Source organism: Prionailurus viverrinus, chromosome F1 (genome assembly GCF_022837055.1).
Source record: "Prionailurus viverrinus isolate Anna chromosome F1, UM_Priviv_1.0, whole genome shotgun sequence".
Classification (NCBI taxonomy): Eukaryota; Metazoa; Chordata; class Mammalia; order Carnivora; family Felidae; genus Prionailurus; species Prionailurus viverrinus.
The window spans coordinates 21,931,380-21,956,500 of NC_062577.1; the positions used below are offsets into that span (position 1 = coordinate 21,931,380).

The following is a 25,121-nucleotide window of genomic DNA, read 5'->3' on the forward strand; positions in this document are numbered from 1 at the left end:
TTCCCATCATCTACTTAACCCATTCCCCTTCCCTCTCTCCTCTGGTAATCATCAATTTGTTCTCTACAGTTAAGAGTCTGTTTCTCATTCTCTCTCTCTCTCTCTCTCTCTCTCTCTCTCCCACTCTCTCTCTCTCTCTTTTTATATTTGCTTGTTTTGTTTCTTAAATTCCACATATGAGTGAAATCATATGGTATGTCTTCCTCTGAATAACTTATTTTGTCAAGCTTTGTATTTGACTGACTCTTCTCTGTGCTGTGGAAAAAACTGGCTTCACTTAGTAAGATCAGCTCCGTTCTTGCTGGTTATTGGTACATCCTATTTTACATATGAATGTGTTATTATTCCAGGCATCATAAAGTATGAATTTAAGATTACTATCTCCATAGTGATAATGTATTTGCATAAATCCTCCAAAACTTTCTCATTTACTGTACTCTTGTCCTCCAAGAAGAGTCCCCTTTGGGAAGCAGCAGATTCAGGTTAGTGGATCTGGCCGGAGCACATCGAATAAACAGAAACACTCCAGACACACAGACCCAGCTGTGACCTTGATGGTCCGTGACCTAGTTAAACACCCCAAATCACTGGCCAACATCCAGTTTTGTTTGGGTAATATCCACCTCCCCAAATCCTCTCTTAATTGTCTCTGTCACAGAATCTAGTTCTTATGTCCCAAGGATTGTATCAATTTTAACTATACACATTGATTTGTATGGTGATTTAATGTTACTCTTCCCCACTAGCCATTAAGTATGAAGAATACAGGAGTCATGACCAGTTTGTCTACCATATACACCTTGTGTATATGGTCTACCATACAGCACCTTGTACAGTACAGGATGTGGTACATATTAAACATCTGGTAACTATCATTTGAATAGAGGAATGAACAGGAACATTGATGTTCAAGTGAATTGCTCACAACTATGTGAAGAGAGTAATGTAGTTTCCAAGGAAAATCAATTGAGGATAGCTGAGGGGTATCCCCAAATCAGCCCTTCCTTTAAAATGGCATTAACAAATCAAGGGAAGTGATATGGTATGCTTAGAAAGAGATTCTAAATCAGAAAGAGGTAGGTTTTAATTCCAGCTCTGCCACTCACTGATTAAATGTTTCTGGGCCTCAATTTTCTCATCTGCAAACATGGGGGGGGGGTAATATAATGATAAATAAACTGAGATAAAGCCTGTGAAAATACATGGCCAGAAAACATGGATAGAGGAAGTAAGTTCAAAGAGCCACTGAGTTAGTCTCTTCTCCGTGACCTAAGCAAGCAAATTCAAGTCAGATTGGTCTGAAAGTACCATGTTTATGGATGCCTTCCACCTTTATCCTCTCCAAAGGTCCTCTACTGGAAGAATTCACTTGCTACCAAGAGTCAGTTCAGATTTGCCCAGTCCTTCCCAAACTGTGAACTGAGCGCCAATAGTGACTTACCAAAAGTTTCTGGAGACCTATTCACCACTATTGTTTGTCTTTGGAAGTCTTCTTACTTCTGATATGAAAGTTACAGATCAAGGAGAATGATCAAGAATAGGCCAAAAGTAGCTAATGACAGCTGTCTGAAGAAAAATCTAGCTATGTGTACAAACATTTCATGGTCCTCAGTGAGGGTCACTAGCTGAGACAGGATTCTCCCTACATTTGAGGTTAAGTATTTTCAGTGGTACCTAACTCCCTTACTTTTTTTAAGGGTATGGTGGAAAGAATATATGTTTAAGTGGAATGTATGTGTGAAGTTAGAGAAAACAAAATCACAAAGGTCTAACACAAAGAGCTAAGCCACAATCCAAAACTTTCTCTTAGGTTAAAAATGAAGTCTGTGAGCCCTAGAATTAACTGAACCATGGTGAGAAGCACAGAAAACTGGATTCTTGGTGAACTGCTGACAACTCCAAGTAAGAGATAAAGCAAATGCATGGAATTAGCCATATATGACTTCAAGCTGCTTTCTATTGGTCAATCACAAGGACTCATGTTAGCAGAATGAAAAAAACGTATATAAAAGGACTTTTTTAATTACATAAAGCTCCATACAAGAAAAGCCACATGATTGGAAGTCTTAAGGAAAATCAAAGTTCGACTTCAAATAAGCTTCCCTCTGGGGGCACAAGAAAGACTACAGCACCTGCCTTCAATCCATTCTTGACTTGTTAGGATTAGCACATCCTATAGTAACTTCCCGGTGTTGATTTCACAAAAGATAAGCAATCTACTATTAAGAAACTAAGAGAAATCATAAAAAGTTATATCAGAGACTCACAAACAAGTATACCACAATTTACTAACAAAAAAATAGTATATCAAACTCATCTTCAGGGTAGGTAAGTTTGTGCAATTTAATTGCTTACGTCCCAATTACAGACACGAAAACTCACAACGGCCAATTTAAGAATCAAGTGTTTCACAGAATCTGTATTTTGGTTAAAACTGAACAAAGATGAACATCTGGTCACAAGATCTAAGTGAGTGGGAAATGGGAGAAATATTCATATTGAAGTGCGTACATACATGGACAAATCCACATTTCCACGGAGGAAGCAAAATAAACAAGATTTATTTCTCTGAACTTCCGCAGAACATGTTACAGTTTCATTTTTTACACCACCTTAAGTGGTTGTCTACTTGTTTTATGAGTGTAAGCCTTATCTTTTGCAGTAAAATACTAAGTTCTCAGGGAGTGCAACCAGGTTTTGCACAGCATATGTAATTTGAAGGGTCCTCTCTAAGAAAAAGATTACAATACTGTGAATATAAATGATGTAGACAGTATTGCAAGTAAGTGAGGGTCCCTGGAGGTTAAGTACCAACAGCTTCACAGTAAATTCACCACAAGGGTGAAAAACGACCAAGTCCTATATTTCTGTTTCACCCAAATAGTGTCTTGCTGAGTCCCGGGTATTTTATAGGCATTTGGCACTTGTTGATTCCATTCATTTCAGAGGCAAGCAAAGGACAGGAGTAGGAGATGAAATTTAAGGCCAAGCCTTGGCTCATCCAACAGGTCAAGATAAACCTTAACTCTTTCGTTCAGTTATACCTTAAATGATAGTTTGAACTGAATGTAATTTGAATTCATGTTGATTCCGTTATTTAATAACTGTCATCCAGTTAATCTTTTAAAAATAAAAAAATGTGTACCTCCTATAAAAGAACAAAGGGAAGATTTAAAAAATCATCAAATAAACGCTGGATGTACATGAGTCACAGACTAAACACTCTAGTTCCTGTGTGTATGTCCACTACTTATGATGAACAGCTGGAATTCACATGCGCTTCTTTACTGGCTGTGGACATCTGTGGCCTATTATCAGTAGAGCTACCCATAAGAAAAAGAGGTTGTCAATTCCAAAGAAAACTTGTAGGAGTTTTTGATGTGTTGACCTATTTCCTCATACTGTCTGCATACACTGCATCCTTTCCATATATGTGACTAGAAGGAAAATTCATACACTTCTCCAAGCTCTATTTATAGGTGTTGATATTACACAAGCAAACAAACTATGAAAGAAATGACTTACTAATCCCACAAGTTTATACTCCAGGCTTAACATTTTTAAGAGCTTAACATTTAAAGTGCATACAAAAAACTACAGAATTTCTTATCTATGCTGAAGTCCAGAGTTATGAGACCCAGATCAATGTATGATAAAGGATAGGCATTTTTCAATGTTCCTGAATATGAACATATGAATAAACGTTGGTCCAGATGATTTCACTCTACATTGCATCTATGAGGAAAATACCTTATTTAAGCCTTATTTAAGACTGATAGAGATGACCACATAAAAATTATTTTAAATGTCTTCATGGAAAATATTAATGAACAACTTTTAAAACCAAGGGACAAACTGGGAGAAATATTTTCAACACATGATAAGCAAAAAAATAACGTCATAATATATTAAACAGTTATAAGTAGATGATAATAGTCCCAAATAAAAATAAGTAAAGGATATGAAAAGATGTAAACAGAAAAACACAAAAGCCCAGCAAATGTTTGAAAGATGCTAAACCTCACTCACAAATGTAAGAAACTTAAAAAAACAATAAGCTATTTTTCAATGGACAGACGACGGTAGAGATGGTTTCAATGGCAGAGGTGAAAATATTCACAGGTCACAAGGGTGTGGGGAAAGCAAGGGAACAGGCCGCTCATTCTCTGTGAACAGAAATGTGGTTGGTGCAACTTTCTGAAGGACAATTTAGCAATATCTTTCACGTTTTATTTTATTTTTTTAATGTTTATTTATTTTTGAGACAGAGAGACAGAGGTGAGTGGGGGAGGGACAGAGAGAGAGGCAGACACAGAATCCGCAGAAGGTTCCAGGCGCTGAGCTGTCAGCACGGAGCCCGACGCGGGGCTCATACCCATGAACTGTGAGATCATGACCTGAGCCGAAGTCGGACACTTAACCGACTGAGCCATCCAGGTGCCCCAATATCTTTGACATTTTAAAATATTTATATATTTTGTCCTATCCACCACTCTTCTATGAAATGATCCTACAGAATTCTCACACAAGTACTTGGAAGGTATATATTCAAAGATACTCTTTGCAGCATTGTTCAAACATTTTAAAAACAGGGGCACCCAGGTGGCTCAGTCGGTTAAGCATCTGGCTTCAGCTCATGTCACGTGATCTCAGGGCTCATGAGTTCGAGCCCCACATCAGGCTCTGTGCTGACAGCTCAGAGCCTGAAGCTTTCTTCAGATTCTGTGTCTCCCTCTCTCTCTGCACCCTCCCCCTGCTCTTTCTCTCTCTCAAAAATAAACATTAAAAACATTTTAATACATAAAAATTTTAAAAACAAATTAAAAAACTGGAGTGAGCTTAACTGTCCACCCATAGAATAACCTACTCAATAAATACTACTAAGGCCACCAAAAAGAATATGGTAAATACATCTATATGTGATTTTGAAATGACAATAACTTACATTTCTTGAGCTTTCAATATGCCAGCCACTGTTCTAAGCCTTTCACATACATTAATTCTCTTAATGAATAAAAAATCTCCAAAACAGGTAAGTAAAAAACCAAAGTTGCAGAACAGACTGTACTATGATTCTATTTATGTCATATAAAAAAATATTTTTGATAAATATCATATATGAATAAATATGATGTATATTTATATAAATGTGTATTTAGGTACATGTAGATAAGCCCAGAAAATTTGGGGAAGAATACAAAAGGAATGGTTTACAGTGATTACCCAGGAGGAATGAAAAATGTTTACTTTTTATAATTTTCTGAATTGTTTGAACTTTTCTCTATACACACGGATACTTCTATTTTTAAAATGTTAATATGTGTTATCTGCCTAATTAATTAGATTATGGTCCAATTTTCTTCTTCCCAGTTCTACAATTTTTTAAAAGCCTAATAAAAGATATTTGGGGAAATGTAGCAATATGAGAAAACATGAATGTTTCTTTTTATACCCTTCTATGGGCACAGAACACTTCAAAATTTTTTAAAAACCTAGTTAAAAGTCAGTATTCAACTACTCCAACAAAAAAAGCCTATCTCATTTCCTTTCTTATGCAGGAAACTCCAAACTATAACGATTTAAAATGACAACTCTCATGTCTCTAAAACAATTGTTTGGCTGATGGTTTTTCTTCCTCCCAGTATCAAGTCAATTTAATAACAATTTATTAAAAGGTCAAGTTTAATTATAAATAAGGCAAAACTAAGGAGGGGAAACAGAATTATTAATGTGTAAAATATAATATACACTGCTCTGCTATCTGTAACATATGACCTAACAACATAAACCGAGGATAATATTCAGAGAGCAGTCACTGCATTGTAATTGTTAATAATATTATCATCATCATTATATTAAAGCTGCCATCCATTAGATTCTTCCTATGGATCTAATACTGAGCTCCATACTTCACACATATTAGCATATTTAATTCTCCCAACAACTCAGTAAGATTCCTAGTTAATTGCTTATTTACTAGAATAATATAGAACTATTAAAATATGGAGAAAATTTTAGGGGGGCAAACAGTAACTGCAATCTATACACAATGGAGTATACATTTGTGGCAGGTACTCCCAAAGATTTCATAGAGTTTTCCATAGATTCTTCTAAGGTATATCTACCAGAAATAAACCATAACGTGGCTCTTGAAAAGTCTTTGTGCCACCTGTTCCAAAGTTTGTTCCTTCCAGTGGGTCCTTTCTCACACATCCCTCTCAGCATACCAAGTGCAGGTGAGTCTGAAACTCAGGTCTTCACCCTGCACAAGGCCTTTCTCGCATTTCTGTCATCTCTCAAACTCCTTTGGATTCTTACCTGTCCAGCAGCAGCTCCAGCACCTCTTTGGTGGAGGCAAAGCCTCTGTATGTTGACAGAAAGATGCTGATATAGGTAAAGTCATTGTCCCCAAACGCCGTCAGCAGGTTCTCCACAAGCTTCTCCAAGGTGCCAGCTTTTATGGTCCTGATCTTACAGGTCTCATATTGACTGACTGTGTGTCCTGGAGGCAGCTGGTCCCCTTCAACCTGTACAAGAAATTCATGATTATGATCAGGCGAAATGCTCCCTAAAGGAAAACCACAATCAGTGGACCAGTGGAAGCATAGACTATCGTGTTTTCCGTGCTCTTAATTCCCCTCAAGCCACGTAAAACAATCCTCTCACCCATGGGTGTAGTAGAGTGAGGAGGTGGTGATGATATTCATGCTGCTTTATTTCATAGTGCTTACACCTGCCTCTACTTAATCCCCTATAAAGAATTAGGTTGCTGGCCTATTTTATCAAGAATGTTTTCCATGACCTCAGGATCAAGTTTAGCAAAAGTTATCAATCATCCCCTTTGTACTGTTCCATGGTAAGTTGTCAAACTCATTCTTAAAGACAGCTCCTACAGTGGTGGAGCAGACTCCTACTGGCTTTGGAGAGCTGATTGTTAAATTTTTAGGATTTGTATGAGCCGGTTGACATCATATCGCTAGGCTGAAAAATCAGGAGTATATTCGGATATCTACGGAGATGTGACCATGATCCGGTGTTCTTCAGTCCACAAGAAGCAATATCCTTCCTGATTCACTATCATCAGCAATCAACGTAACTGACCAAGAAGTGGCTTATACCAAGCGGCCCTGGGCTAACCTCTGGGGAGTAATGGGAAGGGTGGATGGGTGTATGATCTCTGATTTCTGGAGACTTGCAACGAACAAGAAAAGACATGTGCTCATGAGAAGTAGCCATCACATGAGAATGAAATTGCAAATAATATTGGCAGGTACAACTGCACAAAACATAAGAACTGACTATTGATAAAGATATGTAAAGCTTGAACACTGAGTATGAAGAAAAACAGGGGTGTGCCTTACATCCTACAATAAATCTGCACCTAACAAATGATACAAAGATGCAATTTTCAGCTTAACTTGTCCTTCATAAGCATGAAGATGACCTACTGAGAGGATCCTTTTCTAAAGCAAATAATCATTGTCAGTGATGCAAACAATAGCCAGGCAGGTTTTGTGAACTGTAAGTTTGAATTGTTGTATCTCAGCTTTTCCTAAATTGAAATAACCAGACATGCGAAAATTGAGGAAGAGGAGCAAAGAAGAGGGAACTGAATCTCTAAATGACGACACGGTGCTAAGTAGCATGTTTGCTTTCTCTTCACCTGGCCTGCCAGATGTTAAACCACGGGAAGGAAATTAGCTGGCAAGATTGCTTCCAGTAAGACCGAAATGGTGGCGATCGCTTTTAGAAAAGGGTTAGAATAGCTTAATGTCATTATGTCTAACTGCTAACAGGACTTAACATTAAGACTCAGGCTTCCACAGTGCATGACTTTATTTCTTTATTTCATTCTCGAAGGATACTTTCACTTTACTAAGGGAGGGATCTGGTTTGGGCAAAATACCAAATGTTTCTGCAGACCTCTTCTGCCCGTTGACTCCAATCACGGCCTGATAACTGTTCTTTATCACTGTATATGTAGTTTTAAAATAGGCCTAATAGTATCCACCTATCCTCCCGGGAGTGTCAGTTCACTTTAAGCTGAAACAATAAATGAAAAGGATATATGGTTTCAAAGTCTAATTACTTGTTTTACCAGTTAGTACAGTGCTGCAGTGCTGCCCTACGTGGGTGCTGGTAAAACACTAGTTCTGAAACAAAAGGTCCTGTGGTCAAGTTTGGGAACTACAGAGCAAAACAAGGTCAAATACATTTCTTTACTACAGAATTTCTTAAAGTCTTCAATATGCTAACATGTTATGAAACTCTAAGAGAGGGACACACAATCATGATACATGATCCTTCCAAATGGAGTCCCTTTACTCTCCCAGCATCTTGCAGATCATCAGGATGAACATACTTTGGAAAATGTTAGCTTAGTAAGTCACTGCGATGTGTTTAAACCATAATTCACTTTTGCCACTTTTCACTAAAAAAAAAAAAAGACATTATAAAATACAATGTTAATTTTTATCTTCAAACATCTATATATCCCTTAGACGTCTTTCTTAATACCAAAATGTAGGGATGTTTTTTCTGTTTTACTCAAAAGATCTGGTCCCAAACAAATGATCAACCTGGTAATATTAAAAAGCAGCTTAAAAAACATGCTTCAGTGTCAAACGTTAACAATAATGACAGGAATGGCTTCTCATTCTCCAGGGATATTCAAGCTCTAGTTCTAAATCAAGCTTCCTCACCTTGTGACAATGTTCCCTTACCAAACAATTTTGTAATTTGAGGATTCTCCTTTTACTCACAATGCAAATTCCACTTTACATATTTTCTTATGGAAAGTAAAAGCTATTTAAAAGAACTGATTTTTCCCTGAGCACCGATGTAGCCAAAATTTCACACACAGAGAAAAATGTTTGTCAAAGGGCCTGATGAAGTGGGTCCCCTTTCCTGCCAGAAAGCAGAGTTGGCAGGAAGCCAAGGCTCTCCCTTGGGAATGGAATCCTGTTACTCATTAACCCAGTCGCTTCCTTTTGGTCCTCCTTTTCCTCTGGAAAAAACTCTCAGTATGCTTGCCTGATCCCCATACCTCCCCAATAACGGTTTTTGTCCCTCAGTGTTTGCATCTGTACATTAGGAAGAACCATGTTTGAGCTAAGAGAATAGCTAATAAAATACTTTGACTTATTTAGATTTTAAAAATTATTGGGGCACCTCGGTGGCTCAGTCAGTTAAGCATCCGACTTCAGCTCAGGTCATGATCCTGTGGTTTGTGAGTTCGAGCCCTGCGTTGAGCTCTGTGCTGACAGCTCAGAGCCGGAGCCTGCTTTGGATTCTGGGTCCACCCTCCCCCGCTCGCTTGCTCTCTATCTTTCAAAAATAAATAAACATTTAAAAAAAAAAAGAAAAATATTATTCACTAAGTGCAATGAGTGAGCATGAGTGACAATATAAAATGAAGCACAGGAATTGCTCTGGTGCCTAGAATCATTCTCACAAAAAAATTAACAAGGCACGTTAAGGTGTCAGAACACTTGCTCAATGCCATTTTCTGCACATTTGCTAAGCACCCTAATATCAACTTGCTAGAACAGAGGGAAGATTTTGAACACGAGTCCTAATTTACCAACACTCAAGTGGAGTGTTTCTTTGTGACACAAAAATTTGGCAATTATCTGCTTGTTACTGGAATTATTTTGAAATAAAATTACATAAAAGTGAAACAGAAAACGTAACTCTGCCTTATGGTCAGACTAGAGGAAAATTTGTTAAATTTTAGTTTAGCAAATTTTTTTGCAGCAAAATACTCGACAGCCATAGGACCCTTTTAAGAGTTTAGGATCTCTTCTGTGTGTAATATCTCAATACCTTTGAATCCTAGTTTAAAAGAAAAGTGAGGGAGGCAGGGACCGAGCCTTGGCAGACAAGTGTTTAATAACCCAGACTCAGAGAGCAATACACGGAGGGCTGAGCCTGCCCTCTGGGTTAGCACGCTAACAGGAAACAGCTCAATCTGGATTTAATCAGAGACCATCGTCTTACTGACAAGATCATGATACCGAGGCCACAAAAATGTTTCAGGATTTTGGAGTGGGGTGGAGGGGCAATCTCTCTGCCATTAAAAGTCAGCTTTTCCTGAGAGAACATGCCTGACTCCTATGGGGTAAATATCTACAACTCTGCCCAACTGTCCTAGCTGAGGAATTTCCGTAATTATTAATTCTGGCATGAGGGATGAGAGATGAAATGTGCCATATTTCAATTCTGTTGCCAGTCACGGAGAAATACACTCTTTCGCCTTCCAAAACATAAACCGTTAACAGCTTCAATGTTTCTAACTTGAAAAAAAAATTTCCTTCCATCAAAATAATACATCAGTCATCTGATACTTTAACAGGGGACATGCTACGTCCACAAGGTCGTTAGAGACAGTATGACGTCTTTGTCCATGCCATGCTCAACCTTCAGAACGTCAGCTCTCAGGCATCCTGGCCTGAGCAGAAATGTAAACAGTGAGTAGTTTTCTAGTCATAACTCTCTGACAAAATCTAAAACCCACATCTAAGATTTTATAGCCTTTGGAAGGTGTGCTATACTCCTGGTTTCAAAAAACCCACCATCCAGCAACAAGAAACCACCATAGGTCAGGAAAGACCATGACGGGATGCACGAAAAAGCTCTGCGTCTGTCTGTATTGTTGCCCGGATACGAATAGATGAAATGTTCTTACCACGCAGAGGAAACAAACGCATGTATGTATGTTAGGGCACATGGCAGACTGTATGGCAAGGCCAGTGCATCTGAGTATTGTGAGCTCTTTACACATAAGGCATGGAGAGATGCAAAGCACCGTGTACAAAACCCTAGGGCAAGTGATGTCAACTTCAGTGTGAGCTTCTGGGCAGGTGATGTCAAGTTGAGTGTGAGCTTCTGCATTGTGTGAACTTTCAGGTATGAACTCAATTTTTTTCTAGGTTAAGTTTGCCAGGATGCTTAGATTTTAATTTCAGGTAAATAATGAATAACAAAATAACTTGGGGGGCATAAGTATGTCCCGTGTAATATTTAGGACCTATTCATACTGAAACATTATTTGTTGTTTATGTGAATTTCAAACTTAACCTGGCACACTGTATTTTTATCTTTATTTGGTAGCACGATGTTAAATGCATACAAAGAGTATAGCATGGATCTCTCTTTTGTTTATTTGGCCACACATTAACTAACAGTACTGTGTGTCAAGCACCGTATAAGATAGTAGAGACATAAAGGTAAATAGTATGCGGTTCTGACACCCAGGTTACTGGGTCTAGTGGAGGAAACAGACACAAAGAAACCATTATGATGCGAAATGAGGGAAAAAAAAAAAAAACAACCCCCAAAACAAAAAAGGAGAGACAGATAGGCAGATACCATGGAAGAACCAGGAGAGACCCAACATAGAGATGGCATCAAAAAAGGCATCCTAAATAGGGGATTCCGACACCGGGTTTTAAGTTATGAGTTAACAACGATGGGGAGGACACAGCAGACAGAGACACCAGCACAAACAAAGACATTAAGAAAAGAGGTGTGGGCGTCTGGGTGGCTCAGTCGGCTGAGCGTCCAACTTCAGCTCAGTCATGATCTCATGGCTCATGAGTTCGAGTCCCTCATCGGGCTCTGTGCTGACAGTTCAGAGCCTGGAGCCTGCTTCAGATTCTGTGACTCCCTCTCTCTCTGCTCCTCCCCGCGCACACTCTGTCTCTCTCTCAAAAATAAATAAACATAAAAATTTTTAAAAAGAAAAGAAAAGAGGTGTGACAGGGCACCTGGGTGGCTCAGTCAGTTAAGTATCCAACTTCAGCTCAGGTCATGATCTCATGGCTCGTGGGTACGAGCCCTGCATCGAGCTCTGTGCTGGGAGCTCAGAGCCTAGAGCCTACTTCCGATTCTGTGTCTCCTTCTCTCTCTGCTCCTCCCCTCTCTCTGCCCCCCTCTCTCTCTCAAAAAGAAATAAACATTAAAAAATTAAAAAAAAAAAAAAAAAAAAAAAAGAGGTGTGATGGGAGGGAACATGGCTACGGAAGCAACATGGCAAAAGGAATGGACAGGTTGGCCAGAGAGTCAGCAGGGAGCTACCTGATCACGGAGGACTCAGGTCAAATCCTAAAAAGCTTAGAGTCCATTTCCTACAGTTTTAAGCATGGTCCAAGAAATCACAATGTGGAGAAACATGTGATGGGAAGTTTAAAGTTGAGAAAATCAGTGAGAAAGTTGTTAATACTCCAGATGAGCAATGGTAAGGGCCTTAACTTGTGTAACAACGATAAGAATAGAGAAAGTGCTGGGTGGAGGGACATATTTAGGGAATACTCAGGAATTGTCAAGACTTGGCGAAGAGCTGGATGCAGAGGATGAAGATCTGAAAAAGAATCTGGAACATTTACGTGAGTTTTAGTGTGAATGACTGGAACGATAATCATGCCACCTATATGAAAGAAAGTTGAGGAAGCGAAGTCAGATTTTCGTGGGGCAGAGGTATGGAATTCCAATTTACAAATGTAGAACTTGAGGGGTGCCTGGGTGGCTCAGTTGGTTGAACGTGTCTGAGTCTTGAGTTCGGCTCAGGTCATGATCTCATGGTGGTGAGATTGAGCCCCATGCTGACGATGCAGAGCCTTCTTGGGATTCACTCATTCACTCTCTCCCTCTCTCTCTGCCCCTTCCTCTGTCAAAATAAGGAAATAAACTTAAAAAAAAAGAGAGAGAGAAATGTAGAAGTTGAAGTGTCTTCGGGATTTTCCAATATTACAGTCCAACAGGCAGTTACAAATCTAAAAGTTGGGAGAGGAACCTAAGATGGAAGTATGTAGACATTACATCAAGTAAAGTGGCTTTCCTCTCCCAGGCAGACTGTGTGGAACAGGAAGAATAGAGGGCTGAGAATGGCATCTGGAAGAGTACCAAAATTAAGAAGGTTCCAGGAGCAAAGGAGCCAAAGCACTAGAAGAAGCATCTGCCCAGTGACAAACTGGCATGCCACCAGGTCTCTGGTAGCACCTCTGGGGTGAGAACTCAGAAGAAACCTCCGCTGTCAGGTTTATACACATGCCAACATAACCTTCCACCTAATGATGCAAACATACAAGGTCCAGTGAGCGCCTGCCAGAACCAGCACGTTCAACTTGCAAAAGCCAATTGTGCACACTCCTCCTCAATTCGCCGTCCAATGACACCACGTTGGTATTGTGAGTTCAGTCATGGTGGAAATATTTACACCATAGAAACGGACTAGTTGCACACAAATTAGGGCTTTTGTTCTGGAGAGCTGATTTATTCAGCATACCGCTGCCCAGGAGTCCCTCTCAGATTATGTCAATGGTAAATTCAGGAGACACCTTCCTTCTGGTTGAACATTTCTCTCTTTCTGTGTTCCCATCCAGTTAAGGCATTTGTGCTGTCATTGTGACCTCTGATCTCAAAGGAGATAGAAATTCTGCCTCTGAACTAAGGAAAAGGTAGACATGTGAAAAGAGAAGAGGTAGAGAAGCATGTGCTTGACAAACAAACATGTTCTAAACACCTCTGGTAAGATCCCCAAGAGCTGACTTGACTTGAAGCCGCATGTATGAGTACCCTTCATCCTCAGGAAAATGCTAAGAGAACTGTAATAACAAAGGCTGTTGTTTTATCACACCGAAATCCCAGCTCCTCCACCATCCTGTCCCAGCAGGGTTCCTTAGATCACCCCTTCAGAGTCCCCCCCTTCAGGGGGAAACAGGAAGTTGTGTTTTCCATCTCCTAAAGACAGTAGTCCTCCTGGCTGTGAATCTGCTTGGTCCAATGTTAACCCATAACAGACTCCACCTTCCCTGACACAGATCCCTATTTCTGACATTCTGGTCCTCTTTAAAAGATTCCAAAGTCTTTATGGAGGCAGATCCAAAAATTGGGTGGATGTCAGGGAGTTTGCTACATTTTCCAAATAAAATACTTTCACTTATATGTGCTATTTTTCTGCCTGAAACAGAATGCTGATGACTGAGATGTTATGAATTAACCTGGGCTCCAGCCCCATTTCTGAGACTAAGCCACTATGAGCCTAGGACAATAAATTCAAGCCTCGATGTCTTGGTCATCTACTCTATGAAATACAGAAATCACATGTTATTTTGAGAAGTTCAGGGACTTAGAGCTGCATAAGGCGAGAGAAGTCTGAACTAAAAAAGTGTCTGCTGCATTTACCAAATAACAAATCATCACACAGAGTTTAGTATCCAGAATAAACTTGCAAAATTTATAACTTCCTCCTTTGCCTCTTGTTCAGAGCCCCAAATGTCCAAGGTCTTCACATCCTGAGGTCACAGGTTGACAGGTGCTCTGGCATTCTGGAACTCATTCTGTTTTTGAGCAGCCCAGCCAACCTCTGTCTGAAAAGGTCAGTAGAGGGTATGAGCTTCCACGTGACCTAATATTGTCTATGAATGAAGCCTGCTATGAATGGAAAAGCTTCCCCACAGCCCAGAAGCTTTCCCAGCCCACCATAAATCCCACAGACAGTTCCATGGGGCTTTATCTCCTTCTGAGATTTAAAGGGTTCCTTCACCAATCCTTGGGGCCTGGGGAGGGGGTGGATGGCAGGGGTGCCAATTGCCTGAGTTTCCAAACTTAGTTTGATTCTTCTTCCTCATACCACATTAAGGAATCTCTGACCCTCCCCCACCTTCTTATGGGATTAGTTCCATTTTAAGCCAAGTAAACATTTTGCTCCTACTATTATTGCCCCCTTTATAATGATAAAGCATAAAAATCAAAGCCCCATTATCAAAATGCCAGTAAATCATTATTCCCCTGGATTTCAGAATTCAAGTAATGACTGTCTAACATGCTTCTTTTCCCCTCCAAAACTAAGTCTTTAAAGTCTACGTGGACTTATAAATTCAAATGTAAAATTTAACTTTACAGTTCCCGCAAAGCTCTGGAACACAGAGCCTCTGGCAAATACTCTAGTCCTCAGTGCTGCGTTTGACACAAGTAATATTCCTAGGTCATGGGCTTGTAGAAATGGCTATCTACAGAGCAAGCAGGTATCTTTCAAGCCTACTTATCAGGTGATCCAATCTAGGGTGAGGTATGAAGAACAATTTAGTTTATCTTGAGTACATCTCTCCGAAAGATATACTGAAATAAACTGGCTTTTTTTTTTCTCAGATTTTACTCTTCATAATCTGTAAATCAATTCTAAGAAAACCATCCTCATGCCCTAAATGAAAAGGAAGAGAAGAGAGGGTTAATAGGTATTTATTGAGCACTTATGGGGCAGATGCTCAATCTTTACAAAAATCTTCCGGTACAGGAATTATTCTCACTTTACTGTAGGAACCTGAGGTTTGGAGAAGTGAGGGATTTGGCCCAAAGTTACCCAGCCCATTAGCCTAATGTGAGAGAGTCAGGGTATAAAACCAGCCCTGTCTTTCTATTACAGTGTGTTGTGTTAAAACACAAAGCAACACAATAGTGGGTATTCAAACCCCGATTTGTATACCCAAGACTATTACACTTCAATAGCCCAGAATCTCCATACTTCATAGGATTGTTGTAAGAAAGAGACAAAATTAGATAACAGATCTGAAGGCATGTTGCACAGTTGCAAGAACCATTCAGGATCCTACAGATAAAAGAAATGAAGATACTGTGTGTTATACTAAAATCCTCTTTTCGGTTTTTTCCCCTACCCCAGTAACTTTCACCAAAAGTTAGGACTGACTGCATCAAATGCTCTATGGTATTATGCCTCTTACCTCCTGACACGGACTGAAACCTTTAACAAGCACTATGGGGGAAAACGTTGGTTTAGTGCTAAACACCCTCTCTGGAGGAAAACAAAAATCCCCCTCATTGTTACAGTTTCTTAAATGAGTAAATTGAGCCTAAGAAGGACAAATGACCTCCCCCAAGGGCTCAAAAGGAGCCAGGAAAACAATGTCAGTAACCTGTATGAGAAGCTGCTGGATAAGACAGCCTAAGAACCCACGGGGAACACTGACGTTCTCCTCTGATTTCCAGATTATTAATTAATTTGCCTACCTGCTAGGTTTATAAATCTCTCTAGTCAAGAGATCATTTCCTTCTATCTTTACAGAGAAAGGAAAATGCAAGTAGAATGGCAGTATGATTGACTGTGGGATACAGCCAAAGTGGCAGGTGTGTAAATGCTGACACTCAATAAAAATAACGGAGGCAGAGCATAGAAAGCACTGATAGCTGGCAAGAACACTGATCCAATTTCTCCAAAAGAACAGAAACTGAAAGAGTAACCATTTTGTTCGATAGATTTAACGTGTCAAAAATATATGTAAAAAGACAGGCGTGTCAGTTGCAAAGAAAATATGTGTCTTCTTAATAATATGCTCATCATTCCCATCGCTCATGACCCACTCTTGAAATCAAGTCAGTAGAAACAGTATTAAAAGCACTTCCATCGTGCAAAGAACCTAAGTGGGGTGCTAAGGGAATCTATGAAGGAAATAAGGGACTGTATTCTTTAAAAACCTAACAGTGGAGATTATAAAATATAAATGCAAAATTTTTCACTTAATGGCTTGGAAGCAAAGAGATGTACAGAACTTAAGACTACTGTGTATTTTTTATGAGATAATGCCAGGTAAATAATAGGGGCCTCAGAGTGAGAATTTCAGAACTGGTGGGGGAAAAAAACCTCCTGCAACCCCAAGAGTCAAGAGAAGGAGGGAAAATCCCACAGAACTAGATTATGTTTCTAGTTCCCATTCGATTAATCATCAAGTACTTGTCAGTGCCTTCTATTTATCTAGCAGTAGGCTAGAATAATTCTTTTTAACTTGGTTGTGTTTCATAGTTCCTAAATAAACTTGAGAGGATTCATTCATTCAACAAGTATTTGCTGAGTCCCTACTATGTAGCTGCTGGCAGCCATAGATAAAAACAGAGAACCAGACAGACAAGATGCCAACTCACAGAGAAAACTCCACCTCCTCCGCAACCAAAGGGGAAAAAAGTGGTTTTTGAGCCATCACTCACTGGCTATGGGCTTGCTCTAATGGAGTCCATTCCCTGGCATCAGAGTTGTCAAGTTACCGGATCCTGAGAGTTTTATGCTGCTCCACTAGAAATACCAGACAGAGACATGGCTGATTATCACATGCAAACAGAAGCCCAGAATATAGAGAAAGCAACTCTTTATAATCAATAATACACACACACACACACACACACACACACACACACACACATACATGGGCTTTCATTTACTAAAACAGTAATCACAGATGGACCCATTGACCAAACTGAAGTAATATATAGAGTCCTTGGCCATAGCTTCTCTGTGACACCCCCAGCAAAGCTACAGTAACACACCAATAAATTGTCCAGTTCGTTTACACCAATGCATAGGTCAAATCAGTTTTACTTTCAGGCCCAAAGATACTACTCAATTTCACAAAGGTAACAAATCAGACAACAGGTTGGGAAAAGGTTCTAAAGTTTTAGTTATAGTAATTTGTGTTTCTGAATGTAAAATGCTTAAAGATTTCATGTGTGTGAAAAATGTCACTAAACAATGTACACTCAGGGATTTATTGCTCTGTTTCCTTGAACACAGTTTCAAAAGAATCACCTGGAGTGCTGGCAAAATCACTGATTCGTGAGCCCATGTCCCAGAGGTTCTGATCAGTAAGCCCAGAATAAAGACAAAGGATCTGCATTTTAGCCAGCATCCCAAGTGATTCTAAATGCAGAAGATCCCTTGGTTACCCTGTGAAAAATATTGTGCTTGACAATGCTGACCCAGGGATGAGTAAATTTTATTGATGGGATAAAGGAGAAGCTGATTAATATAAGCTTAGGCAAAGCTATGTGACTTCTCTTAGTCTCAGTGTCCTCATCTGTAAATTGGGAAGAATGTCACTTTTACCTTCCTTAACTTACCTAGACGTTAAGAGGATGATTCAGAAAAATGTGGGATACCCGTTGAACTGCTTGAGATAAAAGAACTATACAATAAACCAAGCTATGAACACTCTTGTCAATGACCTGAGATGCTTTCAAGAAAACCATGGGATCTTTCTGATGTGTTTGTATTACGAAACTCAGTGGGCTTTCCTATAAGAAGGAAAGGTATTAAGACTAGCCTATAGATTTCACTTCTGCCCTCAGTACTCTTCTGCCTGGCTGTCAATCCTACGGAACCGCTTCGGCACTCACCTCCTGAGGTATCCCTATAGAACTCGCACCACTGATTCCCTCTTGGAACTCTCTGCCCCTTTGGTTTACAAACATCACTTTTCAACAACCACAACCAATAACTCTATGCACTTTTATGTATCCCATAATAACCTCACAAAGCAGATAAATTTATTATCCCCATTTTACAGCTATTTTACAGAAAACTGAGGCTGAGAAAGGCTAAGTGACTTGGCTCGGGGCAAACAGCTAAACAGTGGCCAAATCCAGGACTCAATTCTAGGTAGTCTGGACCCAGAGTCACACCTCACCAGAATTCTTATCTTATCTCCCTCGAGGCTCTCATTTGATACTACAGGCTGATCACTGGTCCCTTGTCCTTCACTTACCAACAATATGGGAACATTTCTAACATTGAACCTCTTCTTAGTCTATGTCCTCTTTCTAGCCATCCATCCCACACATGCATCCCCACAGTTTCCCCTAACACAAATACATTTACTTCCAACTCCAACTTGAGTTCTTGCTATTTTTCTAACTTGTCTTCTTCTGGATCATCCATAAGGAACTCTAACTCAACATGTACAAAAAGAAATCTGTTTAAGTCCTCTAAAATCTCACCCCTTCTCTGGCCTCTGACTTAGTTAATACTGCATATCAACCCCCCCCCCCCGGCTTCACCTTGTCTTCCCCTCAACTCCAACATCCAACCTGTCCCATTTCCTAAATAGCTCTCTATTCTATGCTACTTCCTCACGGTCCTGCCTTAATTCAGATCTCACTTCTTAACTGTGTAGGTGCAACAGGCACTGAACCACGCTCTCTTGCCTCCAGTTTTGCCAAAATGTTCTTTTGAAAGCACAAATTCTACTTTTAGGATAAAGTCCAAGTATTCACTATAGCTAAACATGCCTGTCCTATGATTCAGCAATTCCATTCCTAGGTACGTTCCCAACAGAAATGATTGCATATGATAGACAGAAACACCTGTGGCCATTTTAGTTGTAATAGCCACACATTTTCTATAGTATGTTGTCAGCATCTGTTTACTTACAGGCATCCTCCAGTAGACTGTGAAATCTTTAAGGTCAAAGACTAGTCACATTTATATTTATATCTCCAGAAATTAGCCTATGACCACATCAATAAGCACTTCAGGAGTATTAAATGTTTTTAAGATAGAAATGAGTTTTTTTTATGTAACAAATCTAACATTATGTTCCCTACACAAGCTTTACTTGATTATTCCAAATGCAGTCAAATAAAACAGTCTGTACATATAAACAAGAAAAGTCTGTATGTATATTATAAAAGCATGTAATGTTTGACCATCACCTCTTAGCTGGACTGCTAAAGCAAAAGCCTTTTTAAATTGTTCTTATGGTATCCATGGTGACCTTCTGAAAACAAATCAGATCATGTCACTCCCCTGCTCTTAAAACCTCTCAGTGGCTAAAATGAACAAATCAGGAGACTATAGACGCTGGCAAGGATGTGGAGAAACGGGAACCCTCTTGCACTGCTGGTGGGAATGCAAACTGGTGTAGCTGCTCTGGAAAACAGTGTGGAGGTTTCTCAAAAAATGAAAAATAGATCCACCCTATGACCCAGTAATAGCACTGGTAGGAATTTACCCAAGGGTTACAGGAGGGCTGATGTATAGGGGCACTTGCACCCCAATGTTTATAGCAGCACTTTCAACAATACCCAAATCATGGCAAGAGCCTAAATGTCCACCAACTGATGAATGGATAAAGAAGGTGTGTTTATATATACAATGGAATACTACTTTGCAATGAGAAAGAATGAAATCTGGCCATTTGCAGCAATGTGGATGGAACTGGAGGGTATTATGCTAAGTGAAATAAGTCAGGCAGAGAAAGACAGATACCATATGTTTTCACTCATATGTGGATCCTGAGAAACTTAATAGAAGACCATGGGGGAGGGGAAGGGGGAAAAAAACGTTACAGAGAGGGAGGGAGGCAAACCATAAGAGACTCTTAAATATTGAGAACAAACTGAGGGTTGGTGGGGGTGGGGGATAGGGGAAAGTGGGTGATGGGCATTGAGGAGGGCACCTGTTGGGATGAGCAATGGGTGTTGTATGGAAACCAATTTGACAATAAATTATATTAAAAAAAAAAAACTCTCAGTGGCTTCCCATAACACTTAGAGTAATATGCCCTTTTCCACCAGGGCCCACGAGGCTCCTTCTGCCTACCTCCTTGACCTCACCACCAAAACCATCTCCTTCCCTCTCTAAGCCCAGCCACAAGGTATTTCAGGTCTCAAAACATAGGTACATTCATTCACACTTAATGGTCTTTGCATTTGCTCCTTCTGCCTGCCTTTCTCATGGGATCCTTCCCCTCATCCACTTCCTCTGATCAGGAGCATCTCCTCAGCTAACGCCTCACCCCCACCCCGGGACCATCCCCTGGTGTCACACTACCAATATTCCTCTGCCAGGCCAGATCACATGATCTAGGTTCATTTCTTAACAGCACTGACTTGTTTATGTGTTCGCTGCCTATCAACTCTACAACAGCAGAGCCCTTATCTGTCTTGTCCACTAATATATCCCTGGGGTACAGAATTCGGTCTAACAATGAGTAATAGTACATGTCTGTAGGAATGAGTGAAAAGCAAATTAATGTAATTAAATTGCAAATTATTTAGAAATCTGAATTAAAGGCTTAGGCAACTCCTTAGATGTACTGAAAAATATAAAACTCTATCCTCTGAACTAAAAATCTTTCGAGCTATGACGAGAGGTAAACAAAGCTCTCGTCATAGCAGGTAAGAACTGAATTTATCAAAATGATATTTCTGACCTTTTTTGTGAATCCCAATTAATTCCATACTTGATCATCATGATTTTAAAAATTACTGAAGTCAGTGTGCCTGGGTGGCTCAGTCAGTTAAGCATCTGACTCTTGGTTTCCGCTCAGGTCATGATCTCATGGTCGTAAGTTTGAGTGCCACATCAGGCTCTGTGCTGACCGTGCAGAGCCTGCTTGGAATTCTTTCTTTCTACCCCTCTCTCTCTGTCCCTCCCCCTATCTCTCTCTCTCTCTCTCTCTCCCTCTCTCTCTCTCTCTCTCAAAATAAACTTAAAAAAAATTAAAAAATTACTGAAGTCATGTTTTTTTTCTCCAGAATTCCTTCCTTTCTCATCAAGATTGAGATGCTGAATCAAACTACACGTAACAAGGATCTCTCATCATTCTCTGAGACTGACATTGCCTTCATTGTTCTATCAGATGTAAAAGCCGTTGAGCCGATTACTTGCTTTGAAAGCAGAGAGTGGGAATATGCGCTTGTTCTCATTTCTTACAATTCCAAGCGGGAGTATCAGAGAAAATGAACACACAAGCTCATCACCCAGCTACGTGACATGAGGGTAAATACACTGTGAAAAGTTTATTCGTCAGGTGTTGTACTAAGAAGCTTCCAATGCTTCCTGCATGAAAGACATCATGTAAAGTAAGTACAGATTTCATCTGAAGTCTTTTAACTTCTCCTTTCTCCCATGCCAGGCTCTAAGCCTTAAACACCAAGACCATTGTTGGAGGTCTCTATTTATAATAATTTTTATTACTGACACAAAGAAGTGTTCTAAGATCTCATTCTAGAATGCTAGTCATGACGGATTCCACCTGATAACAAAGCCTACTTGCTACCTCAGTCATGAAACTTAACTGCAGGTCTAGGGAAGTGCTTCTTGACCACAAATCCCATTTTCATTCATTCTTTCAAAAATACTTGAGTTTGTAATATGTTCATAGTACTATTATAAGACACTGCGGATACAGAAATGAACACAGGCATGGTCCAGAGCCTCACAGAGCCACCATTCAAGCAGAAAAGACAAACATTAAACACAAAATTTATCAATTAGCTACCTAATGAAAGTAAAGATCATTGCTTTCTAAAAAATATGGTAAAAGAACACATGAGAAGAGGGTCAGGTTTTGTGTTGGTGATCAGGGAAAGTTTCGCTGAGGAAACCAGAGACCAGGATAATCACTAGGGGTTCACCGAGTAGAGGGTGAGAGACAACATTTCAGGTGAGGGAACTGCATGTGCAAATGACAAGAAGCAGGAAGAAACTGGGCACATCAGAAGGGCAGAGAGAAGTCCATGTGGTCAAAGGGGAGTGAGCCAGAGGAGAGTGGCAAGAGATAAGCTTAGCCAGAAGAATTTTGATCTTTAACCTATTTATTACCAGTGGAAAGTCACTGAAAGGTTTTAAGTGGTAAGTATACCATAATCAAATAGAACATGGGTCTACATGAAAGATGAACTGCAGGGAAGTAAAAATGGATTCAGTTGGAAAACTACTGGTGAAGGCAAGTTTCTCAAAATGTGGGCCATGCTCCACCTACACCAGAATCACCTGGGGTACTTCTTAAAAGCAGATTCATGGGCCCAACCTCCAAGCTATTAAATCCAAACCCTTGTAACTGGGGAACCTGTGGTAAGTCCCAGATTATTATAATAAAAATTAATGATTAAAAAGCACAGTAACAGGGGTGCCTGGGCGGTGCAGTCAGTTAAGTGTCTGACTCTTGATTTCAGCTCAGGTCATGAGCTGACAATCGTGAGATCAAGCCCCATGTCAGGCTCTGTGCTGGGCGTAGAGCCTGCTTAAAATTCTCTCTCTCTCTCTCTCTCTCTCTCTCTCTCTCTCTCTCTCTCAGAAAAAAAAAGGGGGGGCACAGAAGAAGCAATACTAGAGGAATTCCGATGATCATTAAATGAAATAAACCATGATTAGAGTAAAATACTCTTTTACTTGGGCAAGAATTCCCTCTTCTAAAATTTTGTGTTACCACTCTTCTCTCTAACCCCCTTTCTTCCTTACCTGTAGCAAGGGACCAATTTTATTCTTTTCCCATGGTCATCGATTGATATTAGTTTTACTCAGAGTAGAAGCATACACAGACTTTGAATTGTTCCTGACCGAAGCAGTTCAGACCAGGTGAACACCTACATTAATCAGTGTTACCATGCAAGTTCAATTCTGACTTGAAAAGTCCGGACTGTGAAGACTGTTACCTTTGGTCTGCGTGGCCCTTTCCAGTATCAAAGCTCTTTTAGACACACAATCTCATTTGATCCCCACAACAAGCCCAATTTAAAGATGAGGGCACTAAGGCTCAAGGGGCTAAGTAACTTATCCAGTCACATTACTTGTAGCTGACAGAGGCCAGGGTCAAGCCCAGACCTCTACACTCCAAAGCCACACTGAAGGAGCAATGCCAGCCAGCTCTGTTAGGTAAGACCCCGCCCCCAGCTGCTCCCTGAAGGCCCCGCATGCACTCCTCAGTCCACTTGTGGCAAATAGGGAAGCCTACTCCATGCCAGGTGCTAGGAACGACCCACAGACTCTCAGGTCCTATACTCAAAAGCAAGGCAAAATTCCCTTGTGAGTTACTGGGAGGGGAAAGAACACCAGTGTAGGCAAATTAGGACCCAGCTGTTCCATGTCAGTACAACTATTGAAAGGCAAATATTTAGATTTCATTTTACCAGGAGAGTGGTCGCTATGGGAGATTATATCTAACTGTCCTAATCAAACAAAATATAAACCTCTCTTGTCAAAGAGGTGTAATGCTCATGTCACCAGTAGTAACTGTATGTTTGCATTTTCAAAAATGTATTCTCCTTTCCCATTAAAAAAAAAAAAAGAAAAGAAAAAGAAAAAAAAAGCTGCAACATTTCCCTTTCCAGGAATGTGATTTAACTTCATAGCTAAGCTAATAATCATTAGCTGCTTATTTGCACAAACAAAGGAGGTACTGTCTCTGTAAGAGGACACAATGGTCCTGAATGTGAGATGGGTTAAGTATCTGGCTGTGGGTGACCATTATATTATGTAACAAGCAGAGCTGTGTGAATACCTACCACAATGTCATACTGCCTTGTCATTTTAATTAAAGTGGGGGGGGGGGTGGGCTTCCCCTTCACACTGACAAGCTCTCCTCGGTCAGTGGCTTCCAGAGCTTGTTAAGGTTAAAAAACTTAAATTAGATTGACCCAGGGAAATCGTGTGCATGGTTACTCTGTCCAAAATAAATACTGCAAAAGGGGAATCAGAAAAAAAAAAAAAAGCTTCATCGAGGACCAGAAGGCAACTATGGAAGAGGGTATAATGTGTGGACGATGGCCAGGTGAGACATGGACTGAGGAGCTATGCTCTGCAGCTATGTCTTATAACCGGGGAGGAAATAATAGCACTTTTCAAACCTACTTATGTGATCTGATGGGCACCTAGCAGTCCAAAGCACATACCGATGCATTTTGCCAAAAAAAGCACGAGAGGCACAACGAGGCCACTAATGTCACAAAATAAAGCAGCGGTCAGTGTGGAAGCAAAACCAGTGGGGAGAGTTTCTAGTTTGGTCATTTGGAGGCGTAGCCACCACTTATTCCTCTGTAGCCCCAACATCTCACTAAGGCCTCTGGGACTAGGAAGGAAGAAGCCACCACCTCGAACGTTAACTTCCAGTGGATCTGGAAGGAAGTTGTTCAGGGTGTGAATGCGGAAAAGGGAAAATCAAATTTTTAAGAAAGTACAGTTGACCCTTGAACAACACAGGTTTCCACTTTTATGTGGATTTTTTTTATTAATACAGTACAGTACTGTTATGATTTTCTTAATAAGATTGCTTCTCTAGCTCACTTTATTATAAGAATATGATATACAATACAGATGGCATACGAAATATGTGTAATCAACTGTTTATGTTATCAGTAAGGCTTCCAGTCAACAGTAGGCTGTAAGTAGTTAAGTGTTGGGAGAGTCAAAAGTTACACACAGATTTTTCACTGTGTGGGTGGTCAGTGCCCCTAACCTCTGTGTTGCTCAAGGGTCAACCGTACATTTAAATCACCTAATAGTGATCCTACATGGGGAAATTTAATGTTCAACACAGAAGCAATTGTTTTCCTGC

At 40.1% G+C, this 25,121-nt stretch overlaps 1 protein-coding gene across 2 annotated transcripts in view; it reads right to left on the reverse strand.

Annotated features, from left to right (window-relative positions):
- The window catches only part of RGL1 (ral guanine nucleotide dissociation stimulator like 1), a 259,235-nt gene that overhangs the window by 81,229 nt on the left and 152,885 nt on the right, over window positions 1-25,121 (reverse strand). For both annotated transcript variants that reach the window (XM_047840099.1, XM_047840100.1), the window contains one exon: window positions 6,319-6,527. In XM_047840099.1, coding sequence (XP_047696055.1) covers window positions 6,319-6,527 — 209 coding nt within the window. The remainder of the gene's footprint in view (window positions 1-6,318; window positions 6,528-25,121) is intronic.